Consider the following 27,171-nt stretch of genomic DNA (forward strand, 5'->3'; position numbering starts at 1 on the left):
GCAGAAATATCACATGCATGTTAGGACGTAAAGCAAGAATGCATAATTTGATTCAGTCAATGAGTCCGACATTAGCACCTGTTGCAAAACAAACAAGTAATAACGGTAAACAACATATAAAACACTTTTAAGTTTACTTCTGCTTTGGCAGTATTATGCACATCTTCCATCAGGAAACAAGAGTTGTTTACAATCAGAATTAAAACTTAAAATGCCACCAATCACCTTTGTGGCATGAATTTTAGTTGAAAAGTACCTGTCAACAGATATCACTCAGAATATGAACAATTAAATGCTTTGATAAAACGACCAGAGTTCGTGTTAATTCGACACTACACGTTCACTGCAGACCTTGGGTTTTGCTTTGCCTTATTTACAGTTCAATCGAATTTTTAATGTTCAATTTGCACAAGAGCAGGGAAGGTACGCATGCGTAGTCGTTCAACTTCTGCCCGCAGCACTGCCACCTCCTGCGCCTGCGCTTTGGCGAGGTCTACCAACTTGCGCCGTGCTACAATGTCCTGCAGGCGTCGCTCGGCTCCAGTGTCACTCCGACCAGCAGCTGTGCAAGGCAACAATGGAAATGATGACTTATTAGGCATGTCTCACAATGAGCCTGTTCCCATGCCAGTGGCGGATCCAGACCTTGAGCTAAGGGGGTGGGGGTTGGGGGTTGGGGGGGTTAGGGGGGAGGCGGTGGGGGTTGGGGGGTTAGGGGGGAGGCGGTTTTGATTGCTTGATCCCCTAGATCCGTCACTGCGTGCATCAATGCATGCAAATATATTTGAATTATAAGTCGAATTATTCTCGCACTTTGATTGGTTCATACCTACTATACGATCAATTGAAGACGTATAGATGACGTCATTAACATTTTTCTTTATTATATTATTGAAATAGATTGCATGTTGCCATGCGTCTAATCAGTAATTGATTTCAGACGGGCACAAGATTATCGCATTAACAAATTCTCTAAAGTTAACGATATGAAAGCACAAACAAGCTGTACACTGTCTTAAGATATTGCAGCGACATAAAATACATCCACGTAACATTTGCAGTAAGGAGCTGATACTCTTAAGAAATTTTAAATAGTTCCTTCTACAGTCTACTGAGTTTACTGTGAAGATCACGGGCTTGTCTTCGCAGAGGTGGGGGGAGGGGGATGGTGGTGGTGGATATAATCGAAAGACTCGGCGTGCAAGACTTGTTCGGGCTATTGATGAATTCACTGAAGGCAGGAGATATAGCAAAACATCATAGGAACCAAAGAGGTTGACTACAACAAAAAACATTACACGTACCATTTGCTTCATTCACGTTCCTTCGCTCAGCGACCGACAGGGCAAGTTCTTCTAAATCAGCATCAAGCTGTTCATTTTCTTTTTCCTTGCGTCGAATCAATCTCTTGATATTCTTTATAGCTTCCTTGCGGTCGTTTACATTACGATGATGCATCTAGACGATAAGGAAGAGAAATAACCCAGGTAAGATAGATAGGTAACACACCGTCAAAAAGACGTGATCGGATTAACTTAAATGAAATTTCTAATCCCTGTTTTCTAAAAGTCTTAGGATTATTTTTAATTTTAATTTAATTTATTTTTTAATTTATTACGATTTAATGGTCAGTGATAACACAAAAACTAGATAAAATACTATACAATTAAAAAAAAAAAGAAAAAATGCCACAAGGATGGTCAGCAAAAGAGACCATGCGAGGCAGGCACCCTGATAAAATAAAAGCATCTAAAACAGCTAAATCAAACATTTCTTGAAGTTAAGTAGTCCCTTACTCCCTTTTTAAAACCAGAAATACTTGAAGCCTGACGAACTGACAATGGCAACACATTCTACATGCCAACAAGCCTTTTAAAAAAGCTATACTTAAAGTTCATAGTGATTTTCCTCCACATGCTGTATAGACCGACCGTTCAATTGTGGTTCTGTAATTCCACTGTGTTCCATTTCGTATATAACCCATACGTAACCATAGTTTCGTTCATTAATACAATGACATCAGCTCTACTGATAAAGCCGCTGACCTTTTCTTGTAACGTAAGAGTTTTCTCTAGAGTCTCAATCTCCTGCTGTTGCCTGGCTTGTTGATCTCCTTCAGAGAGAAACTGGGGCGAAACACACAAACAAACCAAACATCACTTGAACACTTATACTACAAAGCAGTCTTGTCTATGTCAGGGGATCGGAGCTAACTATTTGGAAAAATTCAGTCCAGAAAATAAGGATACAAACTCTTAACCATCTTAAATGTACAATTTCAAAAACATCAGTAAATTATTGCTGTTGACAAATCCTCGGAAAACACCCGAAGAGTTTCCGATGCTGATTACGCAGTCATGAACAACACGACTACACGACAGCACCACAATTTGACTTACTAACAAAGATTATACGATACTGCTGCTGAGCAATCTAGCCGTATTTAATCTAACCTGTTGCAGCTCCTTAGTGACTCTCAGTAACTGAATGTCACGAATCTTGGCCTGGAGGTCTTCTGACTGCATGTCCATCTTTTTATGTTCCCTGCAAATAACAACAATACTCTGATGGTTATCGTCCTTGAATGCCTACCTCACTTCCCTCTCATGGGTCAGTAATGTTTAGTGCAAGATTATATTATTACACGGGATAAAAATAAGCTGGAATAAGAATGTTATACTTACCATTCCAATCGATGAATTCCTTTCCTGAACTCTTTACTGTCTTCCATGGTGGCAATCTTTCCTTTCCCGAGGGTCTATAGGATAGTGAGCATACATCAAGGACAAGTTTAGATCTCAGCCGAGAGAATCACACATTTCTGTAAAGAGACTTTTTCCTTGTCGAGAGGTGGAGAGGCGAACAAAAGACGCTTCATGTAATATAGCATGATCAATCAGTGTAGTCAACAAGTCACCTTTGGAAAATTTGGGTAGTGGACTGAATAGAGCTATTGTACAACGGGTGCGGTTTTTGTCCGTGATATTCACATACCGAATCACTGAGAGTAGCTGGAGTATGGAATTCATGGCCTAAGCCCTGTGCTGCTTTATTTAAGAAATAGTTTCGCTGAAAAGCGACTGCAGTAAGAAGGTGTCCTTACCGTGATTTGAGCGTTAAGATCCTCCACAACTGAGCGGTGAATCAAAGCACTGTCTGTATAGTCAGTGATGAAAGGGCCTGGGGAGACCTCCACCTAAAATACAACCAAACTATGGTTAGATGTTCACTGAAGGAAAACACTAACAGGAGCTCAGTCACAGCATTCTAAGTTATTTTGGCCACTCGCAAAATTATTTTTAAATTGAAGAAAACCTGAAAATAGTAATTAACTGAGATGGAAAAACATCAAAGAGATAATAATAAACATAAAGGAACGAGGATGGTTAAGGGTGGAGAGGATTAACACGGATTACAAACGACCAACTTGAAAAATTTAGGCTAAACTTTTCAAGATGCCCAAACGGTGACGTAACTCATCGAAAAAAAAACCAACCTGTCCTTGTTTGAGCAACAGCTGTACTTCCAAGTTGATATGAAACTTCATTTTCTCATCTCGCAACCTAAACAAAAGAATAGTAAGCTCTCAGTAACTGGAAATGGCCAACGCGAAAATGGATTAGCTGACTCGTTCACGTTAACAAGTAATGTAGTACTGAACTAGTTGAAGAGTCTCCAAAAGTCATTTGTCCAATCAAAAAGAAGCTCGACGCTTTCCGAAGGCTATCACGTCGCCAAGACGAAATGACGACAGCTCATTTTAGTTACCAGTCTCTCTGAGGCTCGGGGCAAACGCCGTACTTCACATGAGCCGAACCTAATGACAGTTTGGGTTGACTCAAATAATTAATAGAACGCCTGTTTGAGTCAAACGTCGAACTTAATTCAGTCGAACCGAACTGCTGCACGACCCTACACCAAACAAATAACAAAAGCGGTCTTGTTGGTCAGTGGTTTTTCAACGTAAAGTGAAAATGGCGCCCTTAGACCTTTTATCATGCGTTTGGTTCGACTCATGTGAAGATCGGCGTTTGACCCAAAGTCGGTCTTCAGGTGTTATTCACGGCTGGCCAGGCGAGAAGAACGCCTCAGCCGCTCCAAATAAAATCGGTCGAGCTTAATTGGGTCAAACGCTGAACTTCACGTGAGCCTAATTGGGTTCGGCTCATGTGAAGTACGGCGTTTAACCTGGGCCTGACAGAAAACAATCGATTCAATTGAGGGCGCGAATAACACGGGTAAAAGATTGACAAGTGGAGGAGCGAGAGGATGTCTGCAATGAAAACAGAGCTTCTCATAAGGTAGACATTCCAAGCGACAATAGCAACAACCGGAGGCATCCCGTTCTCGAAGACAAACAAAATTCCCTGACTTTTCATTTACCACAACCTAATATTCAGTTATCGTGATTATGACTGAAGCATAATTCCTTCAGCTCGTCAGTTTGTAAGACCTGTATTTCTGCCCAGCATTCCACAAGTGAAACGAGCATTTAACACCTTAATTTTTGAAAAATAACATTGGTTTAAAACTATATCAGAAGGTGAAGAGAACTGAACATCAAATTCCTTGGAGCCTTGAATCTTGCATCGATTCTTAGGGACGGGAATCTGAACTAAAAGTTAGCTGTGTTCCCTTGATATTGACAGGTAACGATGGCAGCTGTTTACCTCTGTAGTTCCTGCAGAGTGTGTTCCAGCTCTCCGTTGACTTTTTCATCCTCTTCTGTTCTTCTTTGCATAAACGAATTCATTTCAGCTAAAATCAACGCCTTAGCTTTAACCTTTACAAGAAAAAAAAGAGAAACCACTATCACTCTGAAAAACTTTACATCTTTTTTGCCACACTCCCCAAAACAGCTCTTGAGATGCACAAACGTGCCTGGATCCTTGGCTCTGCTGATTAGCGCGATGCCAAGATATTGATTTGCTTGGAATATTCAGCGTTCTTTCACGATTTTTTATAGGCTTGTCACGCAAGAAGGAGGAAAAGATCGCGTGACCGGAGCAAACACTGTGTGATTAGGAGTGTCTACGGGTAATTTAGACTGGGGACGCCAGCGGACCAACGGCGCCAGCGGACCGAACGCAGCGAGGTTCGTACAAATACGACCGAGGGCCAATATTCCCCAGCACGGCTCGAGCAAACTAAGTTAGTAAGTAGTTAATTATATGGGACTCGGACCATGCTTTCGAAAACGAAAAACTGAACGGCTTATGGCCTTTTCCAAATCCCAAACAAGAAAGAACCAATCAGAACGCTGGGATTTACCTCAAGACTACCTTGTCACATAATAAAAGTAGCATAAGATGAAAACGTAATTAAATAAACAAAAGTACTTGTTGCTCGCTCTCGACTTTCTGTCTCCTAGCTTGCACCAGTCTTTGCCAGACAGCAGACTCTACCCCCTCAGGCATGTGCTGTTCATCATCTAATTCGTCCATTGCTCGCTCCAGGCTCCTCATAGCGACTGAATTAGTGCGCGAGGAGGAAGGCCTGGGACCAAATGGGCTTCCACTCTCTGGAAGTTCCCCGTGTGATTCTGTGGCAGCCTTGAGTTGTTTCTGTCCTCTGAGGAAAAACGAAAGACACAACTAGTTAATAACATGACAATCACATGATTCGCTGAAAAAGAGTTGTAGCAACTTTATCCGGTCAAATACTTAGAATTATTACATTCGCTAGCTCCGCTGGCGAGAAAGATGAAGCAAATTCTACGCTGTGATTGGCTACTCGAGCAGATATCTTGGCTTGCTTGCTGTGTCGCGAAGAAAAAGTGGTGATCTTTATGCTGTATAGTAAATCCTTTATTAAACACACAGAAAAGGAGCGAGGTTAAGATCAAGCCATGTAACCGAGACAAGCTTGCTCAATAACCAATATATATTGGACTCGGATTGCCTTAGTTTGATTGTTAGCCTTCTCGGCTATGTTAGTGCTCAATGACAGAGCAATCGGACACAGACTGTCCTTCTCACCTTGGCCTCCGTTTGAACAGTTTATATAACTGTTCCACTGTGTGCACATCCTGGTCTGCAAACTCCTTCTTGAACGCTTTATCCAGCGCCTTGTCTTCAGCTAACACGATCTCGTAGGAGTCACGGAAGTGATCCACCTCACGCTTGGCTTCAGCCAGGGCACCTGCTGTCAGTGTCTTCTTTTCTCTCGTCTCGTTCATCCGCCGGGTGAGCTCTGCCTCCTGATGCTCCAGCTCTGCTTCAGTCAACACTGACACCATCAAACGAAGGATCTTGAGATCCTCCTGTACAAACGAAAAACAGATCAGTATCGAACTTCTTCACTCAATACCAATACAAAATAATGGATGTTTGTTAACAGACTAAGAATTCATCAGCATAATAAACCATCAAACTCCCCGCCCTCCTCAACCAATATTGAACGAATTGTACGATGAAAAAGGGGAATTTAAACGCTTTGAAGTGGAACGTGTAGGACAATTTCGAGAACAGCCCAAAGAGTAAACCAATCACATAATAGAGCCAGCTTTTTAGAGCACAGAAAAAATAGAACGAACATTGTCACTTTCTCGCGCATTAGCTCGTCATGTTAAGAACACCTTACGTTAGTTAGCTGAATTTCTTGTGAAAAATATTTCTTGAACAGGGGTTGTAAATTAACAAGGTGCTTACAGTCAACGCCCCAAAGTAACGTAACCTCTCAAGGGTTGACGAAAAAGAAATGGTAGTTATCACGGAAGATACTGTTTGAATCAGTCAATGATTGTATCATATTGATCTGATCTGATCACGTTTAACGTTGGTGTAATAAGTTATGAAACGATGAACTGCGAAATAATGGTTTACTAAGATAGAAAAACGTAAAGAAGGTAACAACAAGCCCCCGCCGAAGAAAGGCACGGCTACAGTTTCCTAGATGTAGAAACCGTGATGCAGCTCTTTTAGCCCCGCAACAGGACTTGGCAAAACAAACCTGGTAAATAACCATTTCAGTCTTGACTTTCCTCTGAAACAGCTGGCTCAGTTTCTCGTCAAATGAGGCGGTGGCATCAGTGATTCCACTCTGGAGTTTCTTGAGCTCAGTCTCCAGTGACTTGCGGTACTTCTCTCGGTCCTCCTGTAGCTGTTGCTTTTTCTTCTCGAAGTCCTTGGCGGCCTTTTGCTCCTCCTCGCTCCATTCCTCTAGCGGCTTGTTTGTTATGAACTCGGGTGGTACCAGATCCTTCTTGAGCTCATCTTCAGGGTTGGCTTCCAGCCTTCCCTGCATCATCATCATCAACGCCCGCTCCCGTGCGTTGTCACCTTTCTGTGCCAGGCGCCGCTCTAGAAAGAAGAAAACAAATTGAGGATAACGTTTGTATTGTTGTATGTGATTGGTTAAAAATCTTGCTGCAAGCTCTCCTCTTAGCCAATCATAAGAACTAAATTTCCCGCCTCGCCACCCTCGCTTGTCACCGGCTGCAGCTTTGCCTTAAGATCTCATTTGTTCTATACACCATTTGCAGCGTATAGATTAGCTGCGAGATTTCTATTCTACTGATGTTAAAAAAAGTCGATAAAACAATAAGGCACCCTTAAATTTATAATTTCCGTTCAATATACTTTTTCTTTTGAAATCCAAGCTGTTTTCTGGTTGTTTGTTACAAACCTTCTTCAATCTTGGCCTGTTCGTCAAGTCTTAGCTTGTCTTCAGGACTGATGTACTTCTCAAATGGTACTTCATCATTCTTCACCTCTAAAAGCAGTTCAGGCTTCTCATCTACGCTCATGTCAGGTTCAAACACGTTCTCGTCGATCTCCAGGTCACCTAGAATCTTTCTTATCCTGTCGTTCTTTTCCTTGACTCTTTTAATTTCGGCTTCTTTCTGTTTGAAGACTTCGTCAAACTCCTTGTTAAAAGCCACCTTGATTCTATGAATGGCGTCCTAATGTGGAGATTGCAAATACAGTGCTTTAGTCAATAAGTTTGTAACAAACTGCTTCAGACATTTTTTGTCGCTGGACTTGGGTTGGTAGAACATATTACCAGTAAAAGATCAAGGCAAAAAAAAGGTGAAAAAGAAAACGATAATGAAAAGAGCGAACAATAGACTGTTTTCGATTAGGATATTTTATAACAGACCAATTTCGATATATTAAGATTCAGCCTAACACAATAGACCCCAGAACGTGGCTCTGGGGAATAAACCCCACAAACTCCGTAGTTATTCCCTAGAGCCTCGTACTGGGGTCAATTGTTTTAGGTTGAACTTTAATATATCGAAATTGGTCGACTGGCAGCGAGGCCTTGAGGACAAAAACAAAGGAAATTGAATGAGATAGATGGATAGATAGTTGGTGCCAATTTCCTCCCTTGCAGCCAGAGGCTGAATTGCGGAGGAACCAGAGAAGTGAGATCGGACGTCAGCATATGAAGGCGCACTTTGTAGCCACTTCAGTCCATGTATGATCTCACCTTACCCACCCCAGACCAATGACCGGCACAAGTCAGATAGACCATGACACCGGGTTCTACGTCCCCTACTGTTTTCGAACAGTGTCATGCGTTCTTTAACGTCCCACAAGAACCAGATCAGTGAACACAATATGAGCATGTTTATTCCTTTCTTTTGTTTTTGCCTCTAGACCTCGCTATCAAGCATATTTTGTTAAGTGAAGGTAGCCCACTGAACGATATTTTCTAGGAAACATTCGCTGTATTACTCCATTAAAGGTGAAAGCAAAACAACTTCCAATTTGAGGGCCTCGCAAAACACCAATGCATTTGATGATACGAGAGGCTGCCGTTTTGTAGACTTCGTAGTTTTCAAGGAGACGACCTATACTCCAGAGTCCATTTATTCAACTAACCTCCTGAAATGTCACACACCCAAGTTATGAAGCTAATTTACATTATTCACACACACATTCCACACGCATACATTCACACGCTCGTTCCACACGCATGCATTCACACGCTCGTTCCACAGAATTTATTTATTGATAACCCTAACTCACCTGCAACAGAACAATCTGATTGAGTTTCTGCTGGACCGTGTGGAGCTGGAACTGACTTTGAAAAAGCTCATTCCCACCGCCGTACGCGGGGCCACGACTCCCGGATGTAGCAGGGTTATCACCAGTCTTCTCTTCTTCATCCTCAGCCAGGGCATCCTCGTCCTCAAACTCGTGACGTTCATCTGATTTAAGAACAGAAATGAGTAACAAACATGAAAGAAACTGAAGTTACTGGATTCCTTTCTTTCATTTTTCTAACAAAAGGTCAAAGTCTTTCAAGGACCAATACTGTAAGTCCAAAATCTGTGATGTTATGAAAGAAAACAATAGTGAAAACAACATATTTCAAAGCCGTTCAAGCAACAAATTCATTTTCCATAGACGCTTGAGACCTTGAGTTTAAGTTGCGCACCACCTCTGACACGAACACGCTTTTTTGTGGGAGAATACAATGTGAAGCTACTCGAGTTCTTTTACGAATACTTGTCCAAACAACCAATGATCATCTGACTTCAAATTTGGAAATTGCATGCATACTAGTTTTATTGTTAGCTTTTTCCTTGGTAATACCAAAGTTGCAAGATCACTTAAGCCTGGATCACACTTGTGAGATAAACATAACACTGGTGAAATAAGCCTAGGCGCAAGCACAAGAAAAAGGAACATGTTTCTTTCTCTGTGCTTATGCTTGAGCTTATTTCACTGCTGTTATACTTATCTCACAAATGTGAACCAGGCTTTAACAGCGTTCTTGATCTTACCAACAAGAGGTGTGTTCCTGGCTGAAGTCGGACCAGACACTACATCTTTCCTAGCCTCACACTCGGCCTGTTCAATCTTCCTCTGGTTACTGACATATTGAATCTCGTCCAGTTCAGCTTTGGTTCTCTCCTTCATCGGGTAGTTGGACACTGACAAAGGAAGATGAAAGGCATTGACTGACCGTCCCTTGACAACCATGGCGTCCCAGCATTCTTTCTTGATCATGTCTCGTAAGTACTGGTTGGCAAGATTAGCCAGGCCTATGTCCTCACGGACCTGTTATTACACAATATTAAAACCAGTGATAGATTTTTAGTATATGCCCTCAATAACAGTATCCAAATTAATACGGGTTATTGACCAAGCGTGAGGTCAAGATAGCTGGATCTTGGTAAAGTTCTTTTTTTTTGCGTGTTTATAGACCGAGATGGAGTCGAGGTCCATAAACTCGCAAAAAATGAACGAGGCCAAATATCCAGCCATCTTGACCCAACAAGCTTGGTCAATAGAGGATTTATTATGGCTAAATTTTCTTGTGGGACACAGCGGGTAATCCCGAGCAGGCAAGATAACTGCATCTTGCCCGCTCGGTTAGCCAATCACGGCGCAGGATTCGGTTCATCTTGCCCGCTCACGGAGATAGCCATATAATAATTTGTAGTGTTGGCGCCTGTCATTAGAATTTATCGGGCATCGACAAGCGATCTGAATATTGCAAATATCTGTGATAAAAACTAGCCATGCAGCAAAGAAACGTCCTCGCTGTGTTAACCCAAAAGAGCGGTTATCAGATTTCTAACCAAATTCATGTAACCCGAGCTAAGCGCGGGAAAATGCATTACACCAAAACGCGATTGGTTTTGGTTTTACATCTCATTGGGGGAATAGGTGGTACTAGTTTCTAAACGAATCACAGCGTCGCAAAAGTAAAACCAAAGCAATTACGAATTACTTTCGACACTCAATCGAAAACCGCTCTACTCGCAATTTAACTGATTAGGTCTGTGTTTTATTTAGTTTTAGTGACCAATCCTTCATATCAAACCTGTTTAATTTTCTCTTCTCCTTCCAAAACCAGTTTCTGCCGCTGATCCACATCTAAGTTGTACTCGTGTCTGTCGAGTCTCTCTATTTCCGGTGCTTGTTGGTTGTCGTTCATCATCTGTAGCACAGTATGACGTAATTCTTGTATCTCCTGACGTAACTTCCGCTTTATTTCAGCGAACTTTTTCGCCTCTTCACGTTGGGTCTGAAAAAGAACGTTCAAATGACTCTGTATAAAAAAGGAACCCTTCGTAAATTCCAAGCTTTCCGTGTTCTACGTACCTCACTAACAGCCCTCTCAAGCCAAGTAGCATCCTCCGAGGGGGTTGGGGTAGGGGTGGTGTAAATACCGTCCTTTACCACCTTCTGTTGTTTTTCGCTCGCTTCAGTATTCGCCTTCTCAACTGGCGAGAGAGGTCTAGGCACGTAGTCTCCTCGCTGAGCCGCCAGACTGTCCTCATCTTTTCGTATGGTGGTCAGCAGTGAGGCGCGCGCACGCGCAGCATCGATAGCCGCGGCGGCCTTGCCTTTACCTAACAACAAACAGTGCTCCTGTTAGCGAGAGAAACACGGACGTTTCCAGCGTTAGCTCTTCTCACTTTGTTCTGAAAAAAGGCTGACGCTCCAATAGTCAGCTTCACTAACTGCTTTATCAGCTTCCAGTTCCCCGCCAACGCAGCTCAACAGTTTCTTCAGAAACCAATATGTTTGCTCTGTCAGCAACAGGCTTGTTCGTTCCGTTATCGGCCAAAATTGACTTCAGTTCATACACCCTTTTCCTTTCCTACGGTACGTAACGTTAGATGTCGCAAAGTCATGCTACTATCAGAAACTTTACACATGATCTCAGTTATTTGTGTCCAAGAGAAAGAAAGTAACACTACAGTGTCCCAAGTTCGTTTATGTGTCTTCAAAACTGTACGGGACCTCCTAAAATGTAATCCATGGGCCTCTTTGCCATCTTTAGTCAAATGTGGAGTCAGTTTCACCACTACTGAAGGGTTTCCTATAATGCAGGCCTGTTTTTTTATAAGCTAGTAATGGTGAAATTACCTGTTGATGTGAAGTTCCACACCCAGCAGGCCAGCACTCCATCAGCCCCTGTACTGAGTAGTCGCTGTGAGTCACCAGTGAAACACATGTGAGTTGCTCCACCTCGCTTGTAATGATGCGCTGAGATACGCAATGTACGGTCCTGCAACACAAAATATCTATGGGTTGTCGACCAAACTGGTTCGGTCAAGATGGCTGGATACTGGCCAAGTTCTTTTATGTTAATGGACGGAGTTGAGGTCCATAAACACGCAAAAAAGAACGAGGCCATTATCCAACCAAATTGACCGAAGAAGCTTGATCAATAAAAGATTTATTATACGGAAAAAGAGCACTGTTTTCTTGCGGGATACCGCAGGTAGTCCCGAGCGGGCAAGACAAAGTCATCTTGCCTGCTCAGGTAGCCAATCACAGAGCAGGATTCAGTTCATCTTGCCCGCTCACGTAGCTAGCCATATAATAGAAGTAAATATTGCTCCTTCGCACTCGAAAATATCGTTCATTTTCAATGCAGTCGCAATTCTTAGGTTTAACACCAAAGTCCAAAATAGATCTCTCAGATAAGGTTAGTAAAATGTGGAATACAAACAAATCTTACCAATGCACCAACAGCTCTGAGTAGAAGTTTTCCATCAGGTGAACAGCTGGCGAGCCACCTTAAATGCGGAGACAAGGTAACCAGCCCACCATGCAGCTCATGACCAGGGTATGAACCAGATGGCTGCAGTTTGGAATCCGGTGGAACACCCTGGAGAAAAACAGTCACCATTTTATTATTACCAGAACACAGATAATCAGTATATGCAAGCCACTGCCATGGAGGCTTAAAGAATAAGCAGTTAATGATTGGCCTCAAGGGAACGGTGAGCTTTGTTTCCTCGAGACCATCAAGGGTCGAGGTTTGGTTGTACCTCCCAACTCAATAATAGAACAAACGGCGAAAATATCGTTTGCTTGACGCCGGCTGGTACACAAATTTGTCGTGGTTTCAAGGTGCACGACCGCATCAGGTGCAGTCGAGAGTTCAAGTTGTTGTTTCCCTAGGGAGTTAGCGAGTTTTGTTCGCCCTAAGGAGTTAGTGAGTTTTGACCCATGTACGTGACAAGTTCTCCTCCAATCGATGTATAACAAGCAATTTAATTTCCTTACTTAACACAGCTGTAGTCACCGTCTATGACATAACAAGTTTATTCCATGACATGGTGCACACGACCAAGCAAAAGACTGAAAAGCCATTGCTTGTTCTGCCACGTCTCAAGTTTCCCTCAGATGTCTACTTTTAGCCAATCACAGTTTTCAAGAATTTTTCAAGGAACCTGTTGAGAGTCACGGAATTTTCCAAGACTCTGAAAACTCGAATACAAGGAGCAGAACTATGGGTTGACAACTGAGCGATGAAAGGCAGACAAGTATTGTTACAAACAGAAAGAAGAAAGCCTTGACGTTTTCAATCCTGTGTGCTACCTTGTCTTCTCCTGTAAGTGTTAGTTTGACCATTTCCTTTCTGGCATGTGCCACTGTTAAAGCTGTTTGTGGACTTGTTAGCACTAGACTGTAACATGGAGATGCCAAGTCATGAATGCACTTCTTCACCACTTCATCTCTGTACAGAAGATTCCTGTTCAAAAACGCTTCCTTGGCTCCTGTTCAGGAAAAGAAACCACAATTCTGCGTCATTTTTCTGATGTACAAATTAAATTATTTTCTAATGAGAGGAAACCTTAAAACAGTAGCTTTCTTAAGTAGAAAAATACCGAAAGAATTAAGACGAATGGGTATGACCGAAATTTTACACTTACAATTGGTTCATAAGGTAAACTAAGTCTTCTTCGGTGGACAATGAAAAATATATGCATTAAAAACATGAAAATTTAACACCTTGTAACTTTGAATACAGTTGTTTTGCTTGGTTTGTTTCATTTCATATGATGTTAGAATCAGCTCTTGCTCACATTATAAATTAAAATGTGAATATCTCAGGCCCGGTACAGCATTTGAACGAAGACAGTCAAAGCTTGAGTCTCATCTACTCGTATTACCTATGCATAGCTGCTATAGTAAACCAAGTAAAATGTAAAAATGTAAATCTTATTTATAGTGGTCATGCACTAAGCTATACAAGCACTACGCTTAGCTAGTTTACGGGCATGCCACTGAAACAAAGGAAACAAATATTTCAAATAAACGTAACATAGTTAAAAATCCCAAGTGGCAGGAGGCAGACCAGTTGGCTATTTACAAAGCGTGACCGAGGATTTGAACTCTGGACTGCCAACAAGTACTTGTCTAGTAATTTAGCTCACCATTCAAAATGTCTGTGGTGACTTCAAATTCTAGTAGTTTTGTTGCAAATGGTTTGTTATGACTTGTACGGTATGCCACTGCAATCTTCCAAGGTCCCTGGCCATCTTTTTCACGAGCATTTAGAGTAGCTATTGAGCACACTGTGCCTTTCACATCTTCATCAACAAGAAAACAAAGTTATGTTACTGGTTATGCATCTGTGAACTTGTAAGGAAGTTTAAAGATTTCATGAAAAAGCCAGCCCATCAGATTGCCAGACAAAAAGAATTTCTTAGAAACAGGAAAAATAGCATCTACACTGTTCCACTTTTCAGACTGGTATCTGAGCAACATAACTACGTTACTCGAAGTGCATGCCTACAACACTTAAATCCCGGTTTCTCCAGAATAAATATAAGGAAATTTTGTCCCACTGTTATTGGATGTTACTATTGGAATGACCTTCCTTTATCTATACATAACTTAGCGACTAGAAAACGTTTTAAAAAAGCACTCTTCCAGTATTATTTTGCTCAGTGTTAATTAATTCATACCTCTTCCTCTCCTATGTTAAGTTAACTTTTTTACCCTAATTATTATTATCAATTAAACAAGGGCATCTAATTAGCTTGCTATATTTTTGCCCTTTTCCATTTCTCCTCTTACTTGTCTACTTTATATTTATCTTTGTAATGTTAGAATGGAATAAATAAATAAAATGAAAAATGAAAATGAACAGAGAATCACCATGATAGAAAAACAACAAGCAAACAACAATTGAGTCATTTGTACCTAAATGTCCAAGAACTTTGAAATTGTTGCTGACTCTTGCATCGCACACAAACACATGGCCATCATTGGAGCCTGTCACATACATCTGACCACTCCAGTCATAGCTGTGAAGATACAAATATTGAGAAAAAACGACATGAAGTTGACCAAAGTGTATAATATTATCAGCCTAAAAATTTAGGTTTAAGACACAATAAATGGAAATGAAACCTCTGGAATGCCTGACCTCAATAATTCAAAATTGGTTGGACTTAAACAAAGAGGTCACATAAACAAAAACATTCAACATAATAATTTAGGACTTTTGAGAAAATTGAAGTCCAGATGATGAAGAAGTCTGAAAAATACAGCTTCGGATTGCAAAAACATATAATTACCACAAATTTTTTTACGATAACCAGGCAGTCACACACACACATACCTTAGCTGTAGAACAGGCCCATGGTGAAGATGACTCCTGTAAATAAGCCGTGGCTTCTCAACATCAGTCATCTCTACAAAGTACACATGGCCAGTCATGCAACCAACCGCCACTGTGCTAGAGGACGGACTGCACTGCATACATGACGCCTATGCATGAAAACAAGAGACAGTGGCATGAAACTTACATACATCATAGCACTGAGACAATTAAAAGCACTGTCTCTGAGAATTTTATGAAAATACAAAAACATTCTGAAGACTTGAGGACATAAAATAATGCTTATTCTTCTTTCCAGGCTTACCCAATACATTTCTTGTTACCAACACATTCAACAAACAAATTGCATAATTTGGGCAAAATACACCAACTGCTGGCATTTCCTATTGCTGGTCATTTCACAGGTTCTCATCACCAACATATACATGTACTATTTTATATCAATATCACTATGAGAACTTTGATACTGATCAAACTATTGAATGATTCTCTGATGGCATATCAGAAGTAAGTCACCACTTAAATTGATCCATGATGCAAAGAAGTACAGAGTTCACACAGAGGAAAGATAAAAATGGTTATAAAAGTAAGTCGTCCAATGATACATGCAATGTAAATTACTGTAACAGTAAATATTCTAAAACAAGGGTTACCTAAGATTAATTTATACATGTACCTGACAATCCAAGTTGATTTTGCTGACAAGGTTGCTAGTTTGTATGTCCCATACCTGTAAGAGACCATCTGCTTTACAGCTCTGAAAAACAGGAAAGGTAACACAAGTTTCCAAAAAGACCTGCACATTTTCTCATAATACATGAAGACAAGAACCCCTTGCCCTGCCCTGCCCTGTCTGCTAACACTTTCAGCACTGTAACAAGTTTATAGCCCTGAACGTATTAATGAATAGCCGGGAACCTCAAAACCTTGGGGGGGGGGGAGGGGTTTGTGTTTTGCCATATTGTATAGGGGGTAAAATATCATATGGCTTGGTACCATTTCAGGGAGGGGGGCATATTGCACATGACCCAATGCAAGCATTTTCCTAGGACTTTCTGGGGTATCTTAAGTATGTAAGCTGGCAAAAAATAATAAGACAGCAGCTATCTCTGTTTTCAAATTGGTACTTCTTACATACAAAAATGTGGGCAATTTACAAATGAATTTCCACCATACCCTCAAAACACCATCCTGTGGGGTTTTAGGAGTGTTACAACTTTTTGATTCATGACCATCTGGTCACTTATATGTGGGAGTTCCCTCCCGGTATCATAATAAAGATGATATCATTAACAACATCACACAGATTTTCTAAGTTCTATTATTTAAAAAAAATTTTCCTTTCTTACCACACAGTACTGAGTTCCTGCCGTTAGACAATCAACACCAACAAACTCAGCATTATGAACATCAAACAAATCTGTCACAGATCCTTCAGAATCATACAGATGAACAGACCCCTGAAGAATAAATTATAATAATTTAAATAATTATTACTGCATCCCCTTTCATGTGTTGACCTGAAAGTCATAAGGTACAACCACTCAACTTGTTCAATAATTGATCTTATTATATGGAGAAGAGTGTTTTACTGGGAACTAAACCACTCGTAGATTCCATACGCCACTTCATCCAGGCCCCGAGTGGCGTATTTTCCGTATGTCACCTTTGTGAGTGTCGTATCGTTCAATGACTTCACGATTCCCACCTTTTGCTTTTGTTGAATTGGTTTCTCCATATAATAAAAAGACCATTACACGTTGGCTTGAAGATATGAATTTTATGTTCTCGTGGCAAGAACAATATCTCACTTGTTCGCTTCGCTCACTCGTGAGATATTGTTCTTGCCACTCAAACATAAAATTCATATCTTCTCGCCACCGTGTAATATCCTCTATATATTTAACTCTGGCTACACATGTGCATACATTCAAGAAACACATACATGCCCTCTTGTCTTAACTTACCTGATGCAAACATGAAAGAGAGCTGTTTTGTTCAGTTCACAAACTCCAAACCCTCTGTCATATTTGCATCAAGCTATTAGGTTATTGGCCTCAAATCATGAGTTCAAGATGGCTGGATATCAGCCAACTTGTTTTTGCCTGATTTTGTCTATTTTCTTCAGCTATGCCAACTCTTCCAGGTTATCCAGGAGTCATTTCAATATGATGCTGAATCTTCTGGTCTCCCATATACAGGTCACGGAATCTCCCAAATACAAAGAATAGTGCTCATCAACATACACATTTTCATCGTATTTTGGCCAGTTTTGGGACATTTTGCAGGATATGTGGGTCTCGTGAGTCATTTACCGGGTTGAATTAGACAGACGTTACAGTAATTATGTACTATGTTTGTCGGGGTTGAGTAGAGGCCAAATCCACAAGCTCGCAATATGTTTGACTTTTTTCAGGTTGGCATCTCTGTTTCTTGCGGGGAACATCAGGCATGATCAGGTTATCCTTAGGGAGCAAGATAGCCTCATATCTTGCCCCCTAGGGTAGCCCATCATAGAGCAGGTTTTGGTTTATCTCATGTCCACTCATGTAGCCAGCCATAAAACAAACTGAGAGTATCTGTTTCCATGTTTTGCAATTCATCTTGGTTACATTGTATTTTTGTATCTATACACTCCCTATACCTTAGAGCTGCCAAGAGCCATTGTACGATAGTTTGGTGACCAGTTAAGACTAGTCACAGAACAACCAATGTCAATCTGTTCCAGGACTCTAGGTTCAGGGCTTGATATGTCCAAGCACTGTAATACTCCATTCTATAAGTGAACAAATCTACATCAAATTCAAAACCAAATCCTAGTTAAAAGTCTTGGAACAACATTGTGTTGAAACTAAGGGTGATGTCTTACTGGAAAATAAATCCTACAGGCATCTAGAAAAATGAATAATAATTATTATATCTTTTACTCCAAAGTCAAGTGGTATCTACAAAATAGATATTTTTTTCAGAATTGTTTTGCTACTATGTTTTAAGCATAAAACATTTTAATATCACAAAGTTACAACTTAGTTCTAGTGAATAACCCCACTTAACACTCCCTTTGAGAATTCTCCTGATCATCATTGTCACATTCTTCTAATCTTCTTTAAAGCAAATGTTATGGCTTTAGTAAATACAAGGGGCAGATCTAGGTGGAGGGTGCAGGGGGTGCGCACCCCCTCCCCCTCCCCCTGAGATGAAGCCTTCTTCTTCATATTTGCTCTTAAAATTTGGTTACCTCACCAGTCAGTTACTCCATTCCTTAGTGGTGCACCCCCTCCTAAGAAAAATCCTGGATCCACCCCTGAAAGAGAACTTGTAGTCTGATCATGACAAACCTGGCCAGCTACATAAAGTCCTTTCTTGTGCAAGGCTAGACAATCTGCTGAGCCCTGTCCTACATGAGCTGCATCTGTTCCCTTGGGCTTTTCTTCATTATCGGGTACTTCACCTGACAAGAATAAAATAATCATTTTAGTATGACTTCTGCAGTCAGTAAACGGCAAACTTTGCATACCAAGTTCTCCTAATAGGACGGAGTCATTAATCCATCTTGAATTTTAAGCTTAGCTTAGCCAAGTCTCAGGTCTCAAAAACTCACACGCGCTGAAATCAATTTTGGGTTGTAAAGTAAACAGGTCTTGTGGGTCTCAATAAATCAATATATACATTGATTATTTTGTAGTTAACAGACTTCACTTTTCTTGTATATAAACATTTTATGGGGCAGATTTTATGTACTCCTGAATAGAACACATTCTCCTACACTAGATACTGAAGTGGAAAGTACAAAACGCAGACTGCAGACTTCAGTCTGCATTTTATGCGGATTAGATACTCAAGGAGTGTTCAAAAAAAATTATAATAATTATTAGTTCCACAAAAAGTAGACACTTTTCAGGGAGAAATAGACAAAAAACAATATTTAATGTTACTTTGCTCTTCTTCAGTTTCCACGATAGATTCCATAGTTGTCTTCCGCAACAGGGATAATGTATCTGTTCTGTCCCGTTGTGATTCCTGAGCACTTGGGTTCAATACAATGGTAACTCGATTAGTTTCAGTGTCAACACAGATGACCTGGCCATCTTTACAGCCACAGTACAATTTACTGTCCGCTGTCCAGCAGTGGCTTATTGGCTGACACCTCTCCTTCTTCTCGCCTGCAACAGAACAGAGTAAGAATGCACATAATTTTTAATCACCTCAAAGGATTTTGATGTGACAGGATAGTTCTAATCCACGATGATGATCTGAAACTATTTGTTAATTAATTATCTTTTGTATATATATGATGATTATTATAAGTATAAAACTACTAGTGTTCTGAATCACGAAATTCTGTTCTCTTATTGGCTACAGTGCTCACCATCTATTCTGCTGTAGATAATGAGTAGCCTAGCAGTGTGCTGTTGTTAATAAAACTGAGGCCACTTCTTTTGTGTTTTCAAAGTGTCTACAGGTGAAGAGGATTTAGATGAAGCTAAGAATGACTGGTAGATTTATACAGTGTACTAAAACAATTTGATTACGAGCTTGAGATTTCTATGCATGATAGTTGATGAGGGTGCAGCCCAAGTCAACTAACAACACATGATAGAAATCTTGAGCTCATAATCTAATTGTTAAATACTTAATATACCAACCTGGCTCATAATCCTTGGCAGTCTCTCCAATTAATCCAGCAATAGCTGCTTTAGTTATTCTATATCCTTCAGGATAGCTCATACGACTAACAGATGGCCCCAAATCTTCAAATTCATCGTCTTCTGGACTGCCATCAGCTGGAGGAAGCCTTAATGAACTAAAAACACATTTTGATGTCTCATATTAAAAACATTGAGTGAACATGCAAGTCAGTGTGCAGTACATGCTAATACTTTGCATGAAAACAGTGCCTCGTTCCATTTAGATTTACATTGTACTATCAGCAACATAATTTTTAGCAACGGGCTTTTCCAGAAACCAATCCATTATGTATGGCTTTTTGGTTTGAATCTACACTTCCTTGAAATTTCACATGGTCTTCCAGATGGTGGAATCACAGTACCTCAGTATTTGCAGCTCGAGCAAAATTAATTAAAATTATGGATCCCTGATTAAACCTGATTAAACCTGATTAAAAACCCTGCAGAAACAAACCAAAAGGCTATATATAGCTAGATAACAAGCAAGGTAAAATGACTTGAAAATGTAGAAACCTTGAGACTAGTGAGTATTTAGTGTTCAGCTGGCCAATATTCCACAATGTCAGGATGTCACTTGACACAGTACATAATTGTCGCCAGTTTGTTGGATTGAATGACAGTCCAGAACACACACGCCTTCCCACATCAACAGAGCAAAGTTTCACTTTGTCAAACCAGTTCCTAAAATAATTGAATGTTCAGAACCATGGTCATTTAGTATTGCTCAATAAATATTTTACAGCTTGATTAACCTCTTGGATATTACTATTATTAGCATAATTATATTGTTTGACATGAAATGGTGCAAATTATGTGAAGTCATAGTTTGTATCTGGCAAAAATATTGAAGACTGGAGAAACAAACCTTAAAGTACTGGAAAGGTCAGTAACAATTAAGTATTGACAAATTACAAAAGCAAGATCATATATGAAATCTACATTAACTTGTACAAGTGGTCATGATATATAATACATGTAATATTATTAATAGGCATCTAATTGGTTTCAGTGTGTAGGTTAAACAAATAACAGACTAATGCTGTGTTTTCACGAGAGAGGTTTACTACAGTTACTGTTTACTGAGGTTTCATAGCTAAACCGCAGTTATTAGAGAAGCTGTTTACACAAAACTAATTAACTAAAGTAGGCCGCATACAATGGACGGTTTGAGGTTTTCTCGGAAAGCAAGTGCTACAATGTTGCTCAGAAACTATTGGAAAATTATAAAATTTGACTTTACCCCAATGCCGAACGTAGATCATTGTCAAATTGCTTGTGGTGATGTCGAGCCAAACTCTCCTTAAATGTAAAGCTTTGTAGATGAATAGTGGAAAGAAAATTTTGATATTTTGCTGAGCCTCTTCCGCCAAAAAACCTGAAACGGCATCTGCCAAGGAGCCCGGGCCACGTAAACATTTACCAGTACTTCTTCTTATTCCAGACCACTTTAAATTCTAACATTTGCTTTTCTTCTCCATAGACCTCATCAATTATGATTTTTTTTTCTCTATTTGTGGTAGGTCTTCTTCTAGTTGCACCTGCCTGTAAACTGCTACTAAGCTACTGAGCTTCTAACAGAAAGGAAATGCTTTCAGCACTTGACGATGAAGGGGAAACAACAGTCCAAGATTTCTTTGCCTAAACCTGAGTTTATTTAGCTTTTTTTGTCCGTTGACTTGAAACCTACTTACATTAGGAGGAATCTTTGTCTATTTTTCTCTTCTTTACGCGCTGCACGCATGAACACTTGCTGCCAAGATATCGCGACAACGTCTGCTTTTCAGCTGGCTTTTCCTCAGTGACTACTACGACAGTTACTGAGCTAAACCATGCCTGATGAGGCGTTCAACTGTTGACAAACCTAGGTTGGCTTACTTTTGATTTTGCCGCCATTTACCGAGGTTTGCTGCTGTGTTTACACAATTAAAAATTTTACTTCAGTAAAGTTAAAACAAAACCAAGGTAAACATCTCTCATGAAAACACGAGCTAAGAGTACATTAATTCTTCAAATTTAACATAAACTTAAATTTTTTTGTGATGATGTTCATGTTATTAGGGTTCCATTGTACCACGATAACTAACAAAAATGATTATGCACACATGTAACAAAATGCTTGGTATTTACAGGACCTGTGAAACATAGAGTCAGACAAAATCATAGCCTTAGTTTAGAGCTTACCAGACAGTAAGCCGAAAGTCTGGAAGACCTGAATGTGTTGCCAGGATGGTACTGTTGTTTGCAAAAGCAATACAGGAATAACTTAACCTTGCATCACCTGAAGGATTTAACAGCATAAATTATTACGACTTAGATGATGCAGTGGCTAACAATACAATTAAATCAATTATTTTAAGGAGGGGAGGAAATAAAAATTTAAACTTAATTGTTTGCTTGTACTTGGAATCTTCTTCTAGTTCTCACACGTTCATGTCTGAGCCAGAACTATGCACAAAAATTCAATGAAGCCATGATATAGCAATTCAAAAATATTCAATATTATGAATATAATCCCCCTCCCAGTCTTCCAGTCTTCCCCTCTCCCCTATGGAAAAATAAGCCAGAAAGTAGAAGATCACAAACTGAACCAAGGTGCAACATACCCCTTGTGCTCACCTAAAAATGCTCCCAAAATTTAAATAATACATCATAAAATTTCACAATCGCCAACTACATACTCAAAGAAAATTCTTCCCACCAGAACTGAGTGGTAGTGGTCCAAAACAAGTCACTATTTTCTAGAATAATTTAAATTTAAATTTGAGCACTCCATAAATGTCTTGGATGTTATCCTGAGTAATTTCAAAAACATGGAGAAAAATTGACCAATTAGCTGGCACCTAGCTAGGGCATATCGTCCATGAAACTCACTTCTTCCTAAAAAGTTAATTAACAACTCTGCAAAGTGAAAAGAAATTTCTCTCACCTTCCAGAATTGCACGAGGTCTTGAGAAGTCGGGAAATACATATACAAACAGCCTGGGGCTGACTTTCAACTCAGCAAAAGCCACATTACTATACAAAGGATTCACAGCAAAGGCTCCAATCCCTTCTCCAGGACTGGACAGAACAGACTCCCTTTTATCTTTGGTATTTACAAACTTTACAGTGTTCCCACACACAAAGCAGATTGTATCTCTGTTAACAAATAAGGCTGGGGAACCATTGTATCCCTGAGCCCACCTAGTCAGAAAAATCATAAAAAGATTGCATTTAAAAGTTTAAGAAACGAGTTGTTTTCAGGACTATTGAATAATTTGTAGATCATACATACATGTATATACTAGAGGCCAGTATATTGATGGGTACACATGTACCTTCTACCAGTATTACATGTACAATATTTAAAGTGCCTATGAAGTAAAAAATAATTGCTGCTTATTTAAAAGGCTTTTCAAAGTAAAGAAGAATGGCGTTTTCCTTTTTGGAATATCTTTTTTTGTTTTAGAGATATTCCCGTTTTTGTATTATAAGTGATGACGTCATAGGTTGTTCCACTAAAACAGTTCAAAACTCAATCAAGAATATCTCTAGAAATATTAAAGCAGTGTTCTTTAAACTTGGCACCAGAAATGTACATCACAAAAGAAACAAAATGACACCCATCATGTCATCGCCATGACAACAGTTATGCCGCTGGTCCTGTTTTAATTAAAACTAACATTACCAGATTTTATCTGAAACAAGGATCATCCACTCCCAACAATCTAATGGGGAGAGTTAAGACAATATGGGAATCATGTGTGCTCCGAGCAAGACCCTCTGTCCCTTTTCGAAAGGTTGCAAATTGGCGTATTTGGTTTTTCACAGAAAGAGACTGGAGCCAAAAGGGTTGCCATGGCAACAACACAGAAGGTGTCATTCTGCTTCTTTTGCGATGCACGTTTGTGGTGCCAAGTTTGAAGAACACTGCTCCAATATTTCTAGAGATATTCTTGATTCATTGTTTTACTGTTCAAATAGGACCACCTATGATGTCATCACTTTCCTCATTTGCATAATACAAAAACGTAAATATCTCTAGAACGACAAAAGATATTAAAAAAAGGGAAACGCCATTCTTCTTTACTCTGAAAAGCCTTTCAAATAATCAGCAATTATTTTTTACTTCATAGGCACTTTAATTCAATCAGAGTCAATTTTATTGACCCGTATCCTGTCTAATTGGGAAAGCTCTTAAAAGTTCAACAAAGTAAAACAGTAAGTTATTTTAACTTTGCTTCTAGAAAAAATGTATGATGAAAAGTTTAATTTATATACCCAGCAGTGTAAGTACATTTATAAGAAAACAACAGTAAGTTAAGAGTATACAGCCAATATTTCTTGTATTTGGTAAATGGAATCTACAAGAACATCATATGGAAATCAAAAAAGTTAAATTAATATTGTCTGTTCTTCAAGAATGTTGGTGCTCATACATGTATCTTTAACTTGTAAGATTTTACAATGTTGAAGCAACATTAGAACTACACAAGAGTGTCTACTTCCTGGTACATTTCACATTCTTTTGTTATTCCTGATAAATTATAATTTGGTTCACAAATATGTCAACCCCAATCTTGATTTGACGTCACAACCTGACTAGCCTCAGGCCCTCACCTCATGTGATTTATGACCAACCAGAAGTGTACTTTTCTGTTCTCAGACAGCAAAAATGCGGTGAAAAAAAACCCATCTAATTTCATTTTTGGATATCCATATCATGATCTCATTTGAAGACTGGTGAGGTCTAAATACATTTAATATTTATGAACCAAAAAATAAACTCTATAATCACTGAATGAAGATATGGGGTCTCTGAACATCATATGTACTGTATTGAATTGTCAAAATACAAAGTAAGCTCTTTTCTTTGTTAGTAGGGGGCTTATGTACACGCATGTCTTTCGTCGAGGGCCAAATTTTAAATACATGAGACCTGTCAGTTGTGGGGGCTTACTTTGGGGGCATGAATAGCTTATTATAAGAATTTCAATCACACAAACTGATATAAGACCAAATGCAAGTACTAGTAGTACAAGTCAATAGTTTAGCTTACATGTGTATTATAAGCTAATTCTTTGATTTGATAATAACATCCATATCTAAATTTATGACGTTCTGTACTTTCTGTTAGCTTTCACATTCCACTGACTAGGTGCATGTTTCTTCGACTGCAGCAAACAACAATTTTAACGTCGTATTAAGCTTACATTTTTATAATGACATTTCCCAAAACTATCTCTGTAACAATTTATCACTTTGAAGAATATTTTTAGCTTTCATGAGTGTTTTACATGTATTACACTTCCCCATGAACTAAGCAAAATATGTACAATTTTCTTACCCGAGTTCAAGGGTTCCAAACTGATCCATTTTCCAGCTCAAAACATGCAAACATCTATGAGAAACCCCTCACTCTTCTCCGCCATTTCTATTTCTCGACGTTGCTATGGACGCAACTCCGCTGACCAAAGTTATCATTCCAACTTCGCACCTCGTTCCAGTCTTCTCCGTGCAACTCTCACTTGTTTTTCGCGGGAAAAGTGGTCTCTTTCTCTGCTGTACATGTAATTTGGGCAAAGAGACCGTGAAAACGAAAGTTAGGAAAATCGTGTAAACTGACATCAACAAACGAACGAACGAGTGGTAAAAAGGGAGGGAGGGAGGGAGGAAGGAAGCGTGGGTTATTTGACCAACGAATAAATATTTATTATATAAAAACCAATGAAATGCCAAAGTGAGCTTTCGCGCGAAAAATTGATATCTTCACTGGCCCGTGAAAATAACATGTTATCTTCACATGTGAAAAGATCACCGTTGCTTTGGTTGAAATATTCTTCAACACTCGAAGACAAATTTCGTTTCTCCGCGCGGCCATGTAATATCCTCTATGTCTTTTTATTTAAAACTGAACATTAAATAATCAAAAGAGCAATAGACCTTATCACGGTTTTCGACGCCATCTTGACGGGTAGGCAAAGCGCTCAGAAATTACAGTGTTTGTATGGGAATCCGATAGCAAATAACGTTTTCCAAAATTGAATTTTACAAAATTTGTGAATCAAACCGTTACAATACTAGGCAGAAGATTGTATTCACCAAGTTTGAAGGATGTAGCTTGGTTAGTAGACGCTCAGTTAACTTTTCAAAATTTCCATACATTTGTCTGTAATTTTTTTCCCGTGAACCGCGTCTAGACGTCTGTCTAACCTGCCAAATTTATTGTATCAAGCTCTACAAATATGGTAAGCGTACATAATTTTTGGGGGGCATTCTTATTTTTATTTCATTGTAGTTTTCTATATCTTGAGGGCGTTTTTAATGAAACAAATATTCCACTCGCGCTTGTTTGATATATAAACAATAGCCCCCATATGCTGGGATATTTGTCCGCGGACATTATCTGTTCCGAGAAGCGAACAGTTTTCCGCAGCGTAGTACGAGGAAAACTGTGAGCTTTGAGGAACAGATAATGTCCAAGGACAAATATCCGAGCATATTTCCGCGCCAAATGGAGGCTATTGTGTTTATTTATCCGTCAAATATTTTTCGCAACACGAGCGGTTTTGAAAATTGGAGAATATATATATCTTATTGGATGTTTTGGTGTGTAGTATCGCTGTATATTTTTACGAGTTGGGTCGTATTTTGACGAACCCGTAGGGCAAGTCAAAATATAAACAATGAGTAACAATATTAAGCGATTCTACACTCCAAAACATCTAATAAGAGATTTATTAACCAACTGCTGAAGTCAATAAATTTATCAGTGAAAGAGGGAGGGTGTGAGAGTTTTGCGTGCGCGCGCCGACTTGTCCGGCAAACAGGTTTTCTACTGTACAAATAACTGTACAATATCGCATACAGTCGAGGCTCTCTTAACGGACACTCGCGTAAGCGGACAGCTCTACTTACGGCCTCCTTGTTTGAAACCCCGTTTTAACTCCCATACAAACTCTGTATTTTTACATTCTCGTAAGCGGACATTCCCGCAAGCGGCCGCGGACACTTTCAGAGGTTACGACTTAAACTCTTCCTTTGTTTTTGAGGTCCCGTAAGCGGACACCCAAAAGAAAATCCCATTAACAACCTCCGTATCTTGTTTTTATCAATCAACTTCACATCGCCGATCGTCACAATGATTTTACAGCAATTACAGTACCATATTTCA

At 39.6% G+C, this 27,171-nt stretch overlaps 1 protein-coding gene across 1 annotated transcript; it reads right to left on the minus strand.

Annotated features, from left to right (window-relative positions):
• Positions 1 to 111: 111 nt before the first annotated feature.
• On the minus strand, positions 112 to 25,535 carry LOC145479882 (cilia- and flagella-associated protein 43-like). The gene is made up of 32 exons (XM_081458354.1): positions 25,345 to 25,535; positions 22,945 to 23,201; positions 22,200 to 22,296; positions 20,532 to 20,699; positions 19,977 to 20,134; positions 19,266 to 19,493; positions 18,669 to 18,781; positions 17,975 to 18,106; positions 16,680 to 16,790; positions 16,007 to 16,087; positions 15,331 to 15,479; positions 14,910 to 15,013; positions 14,138 to 14,293; positions 13,299 to 13,477; positions 12,433 to 12,582; positions 11,835 to 11,976; positions 11,064 to 11,314; positions 10,783 to 10,986; positions 9,737 to 10,013; positions 8,976 to 9,157; positions 7,627 to 7,903; positions 6,952 to 7,301; positions 5,979 to 6,262; positions 5,340 to 5,571; positions 4,671 to 4,783; positions 3,497 to 3,563; positions 3,104 to 3,196; positions 2,685 to 2,758; positions 2,454 to 2,544; positions 2,046 to 2,126; positions 1,305 to 1,458; positions 112 to 562 (listed from the first exon to the last, which is right to left on the minus strand). The coding sequence occupies exons 1-32, from the start codon at positions 25,371 to 25,373 to the stop codon at positions 393 to 395; spliced, it is 5,154 nt and encodes a 1,717-aa protein (XP_081314480.1). The 5' UTR covers positions 25,374 to 25,535; the 3' UTR covers positions 112 to 392.
• Between the last annotated feature and the right edge of the window lie 1,636 nt (positions 25,536 to 27,171).

The sequence above is a fragment of the Orbicella franksi genome, chromosome 2 (genome assembly GCF_964199315.1).
Source record: "Orbicella franksi chromosome 2, jaOrbFran1.1, whole genome shotgun sequence".
Taxonomy (NCBI): Eukaryota; Metazoa; Cnidaria; class Anthozoa; order Scleractinia; family Merulinidae; genus Orbicella; species Orbicella franksi.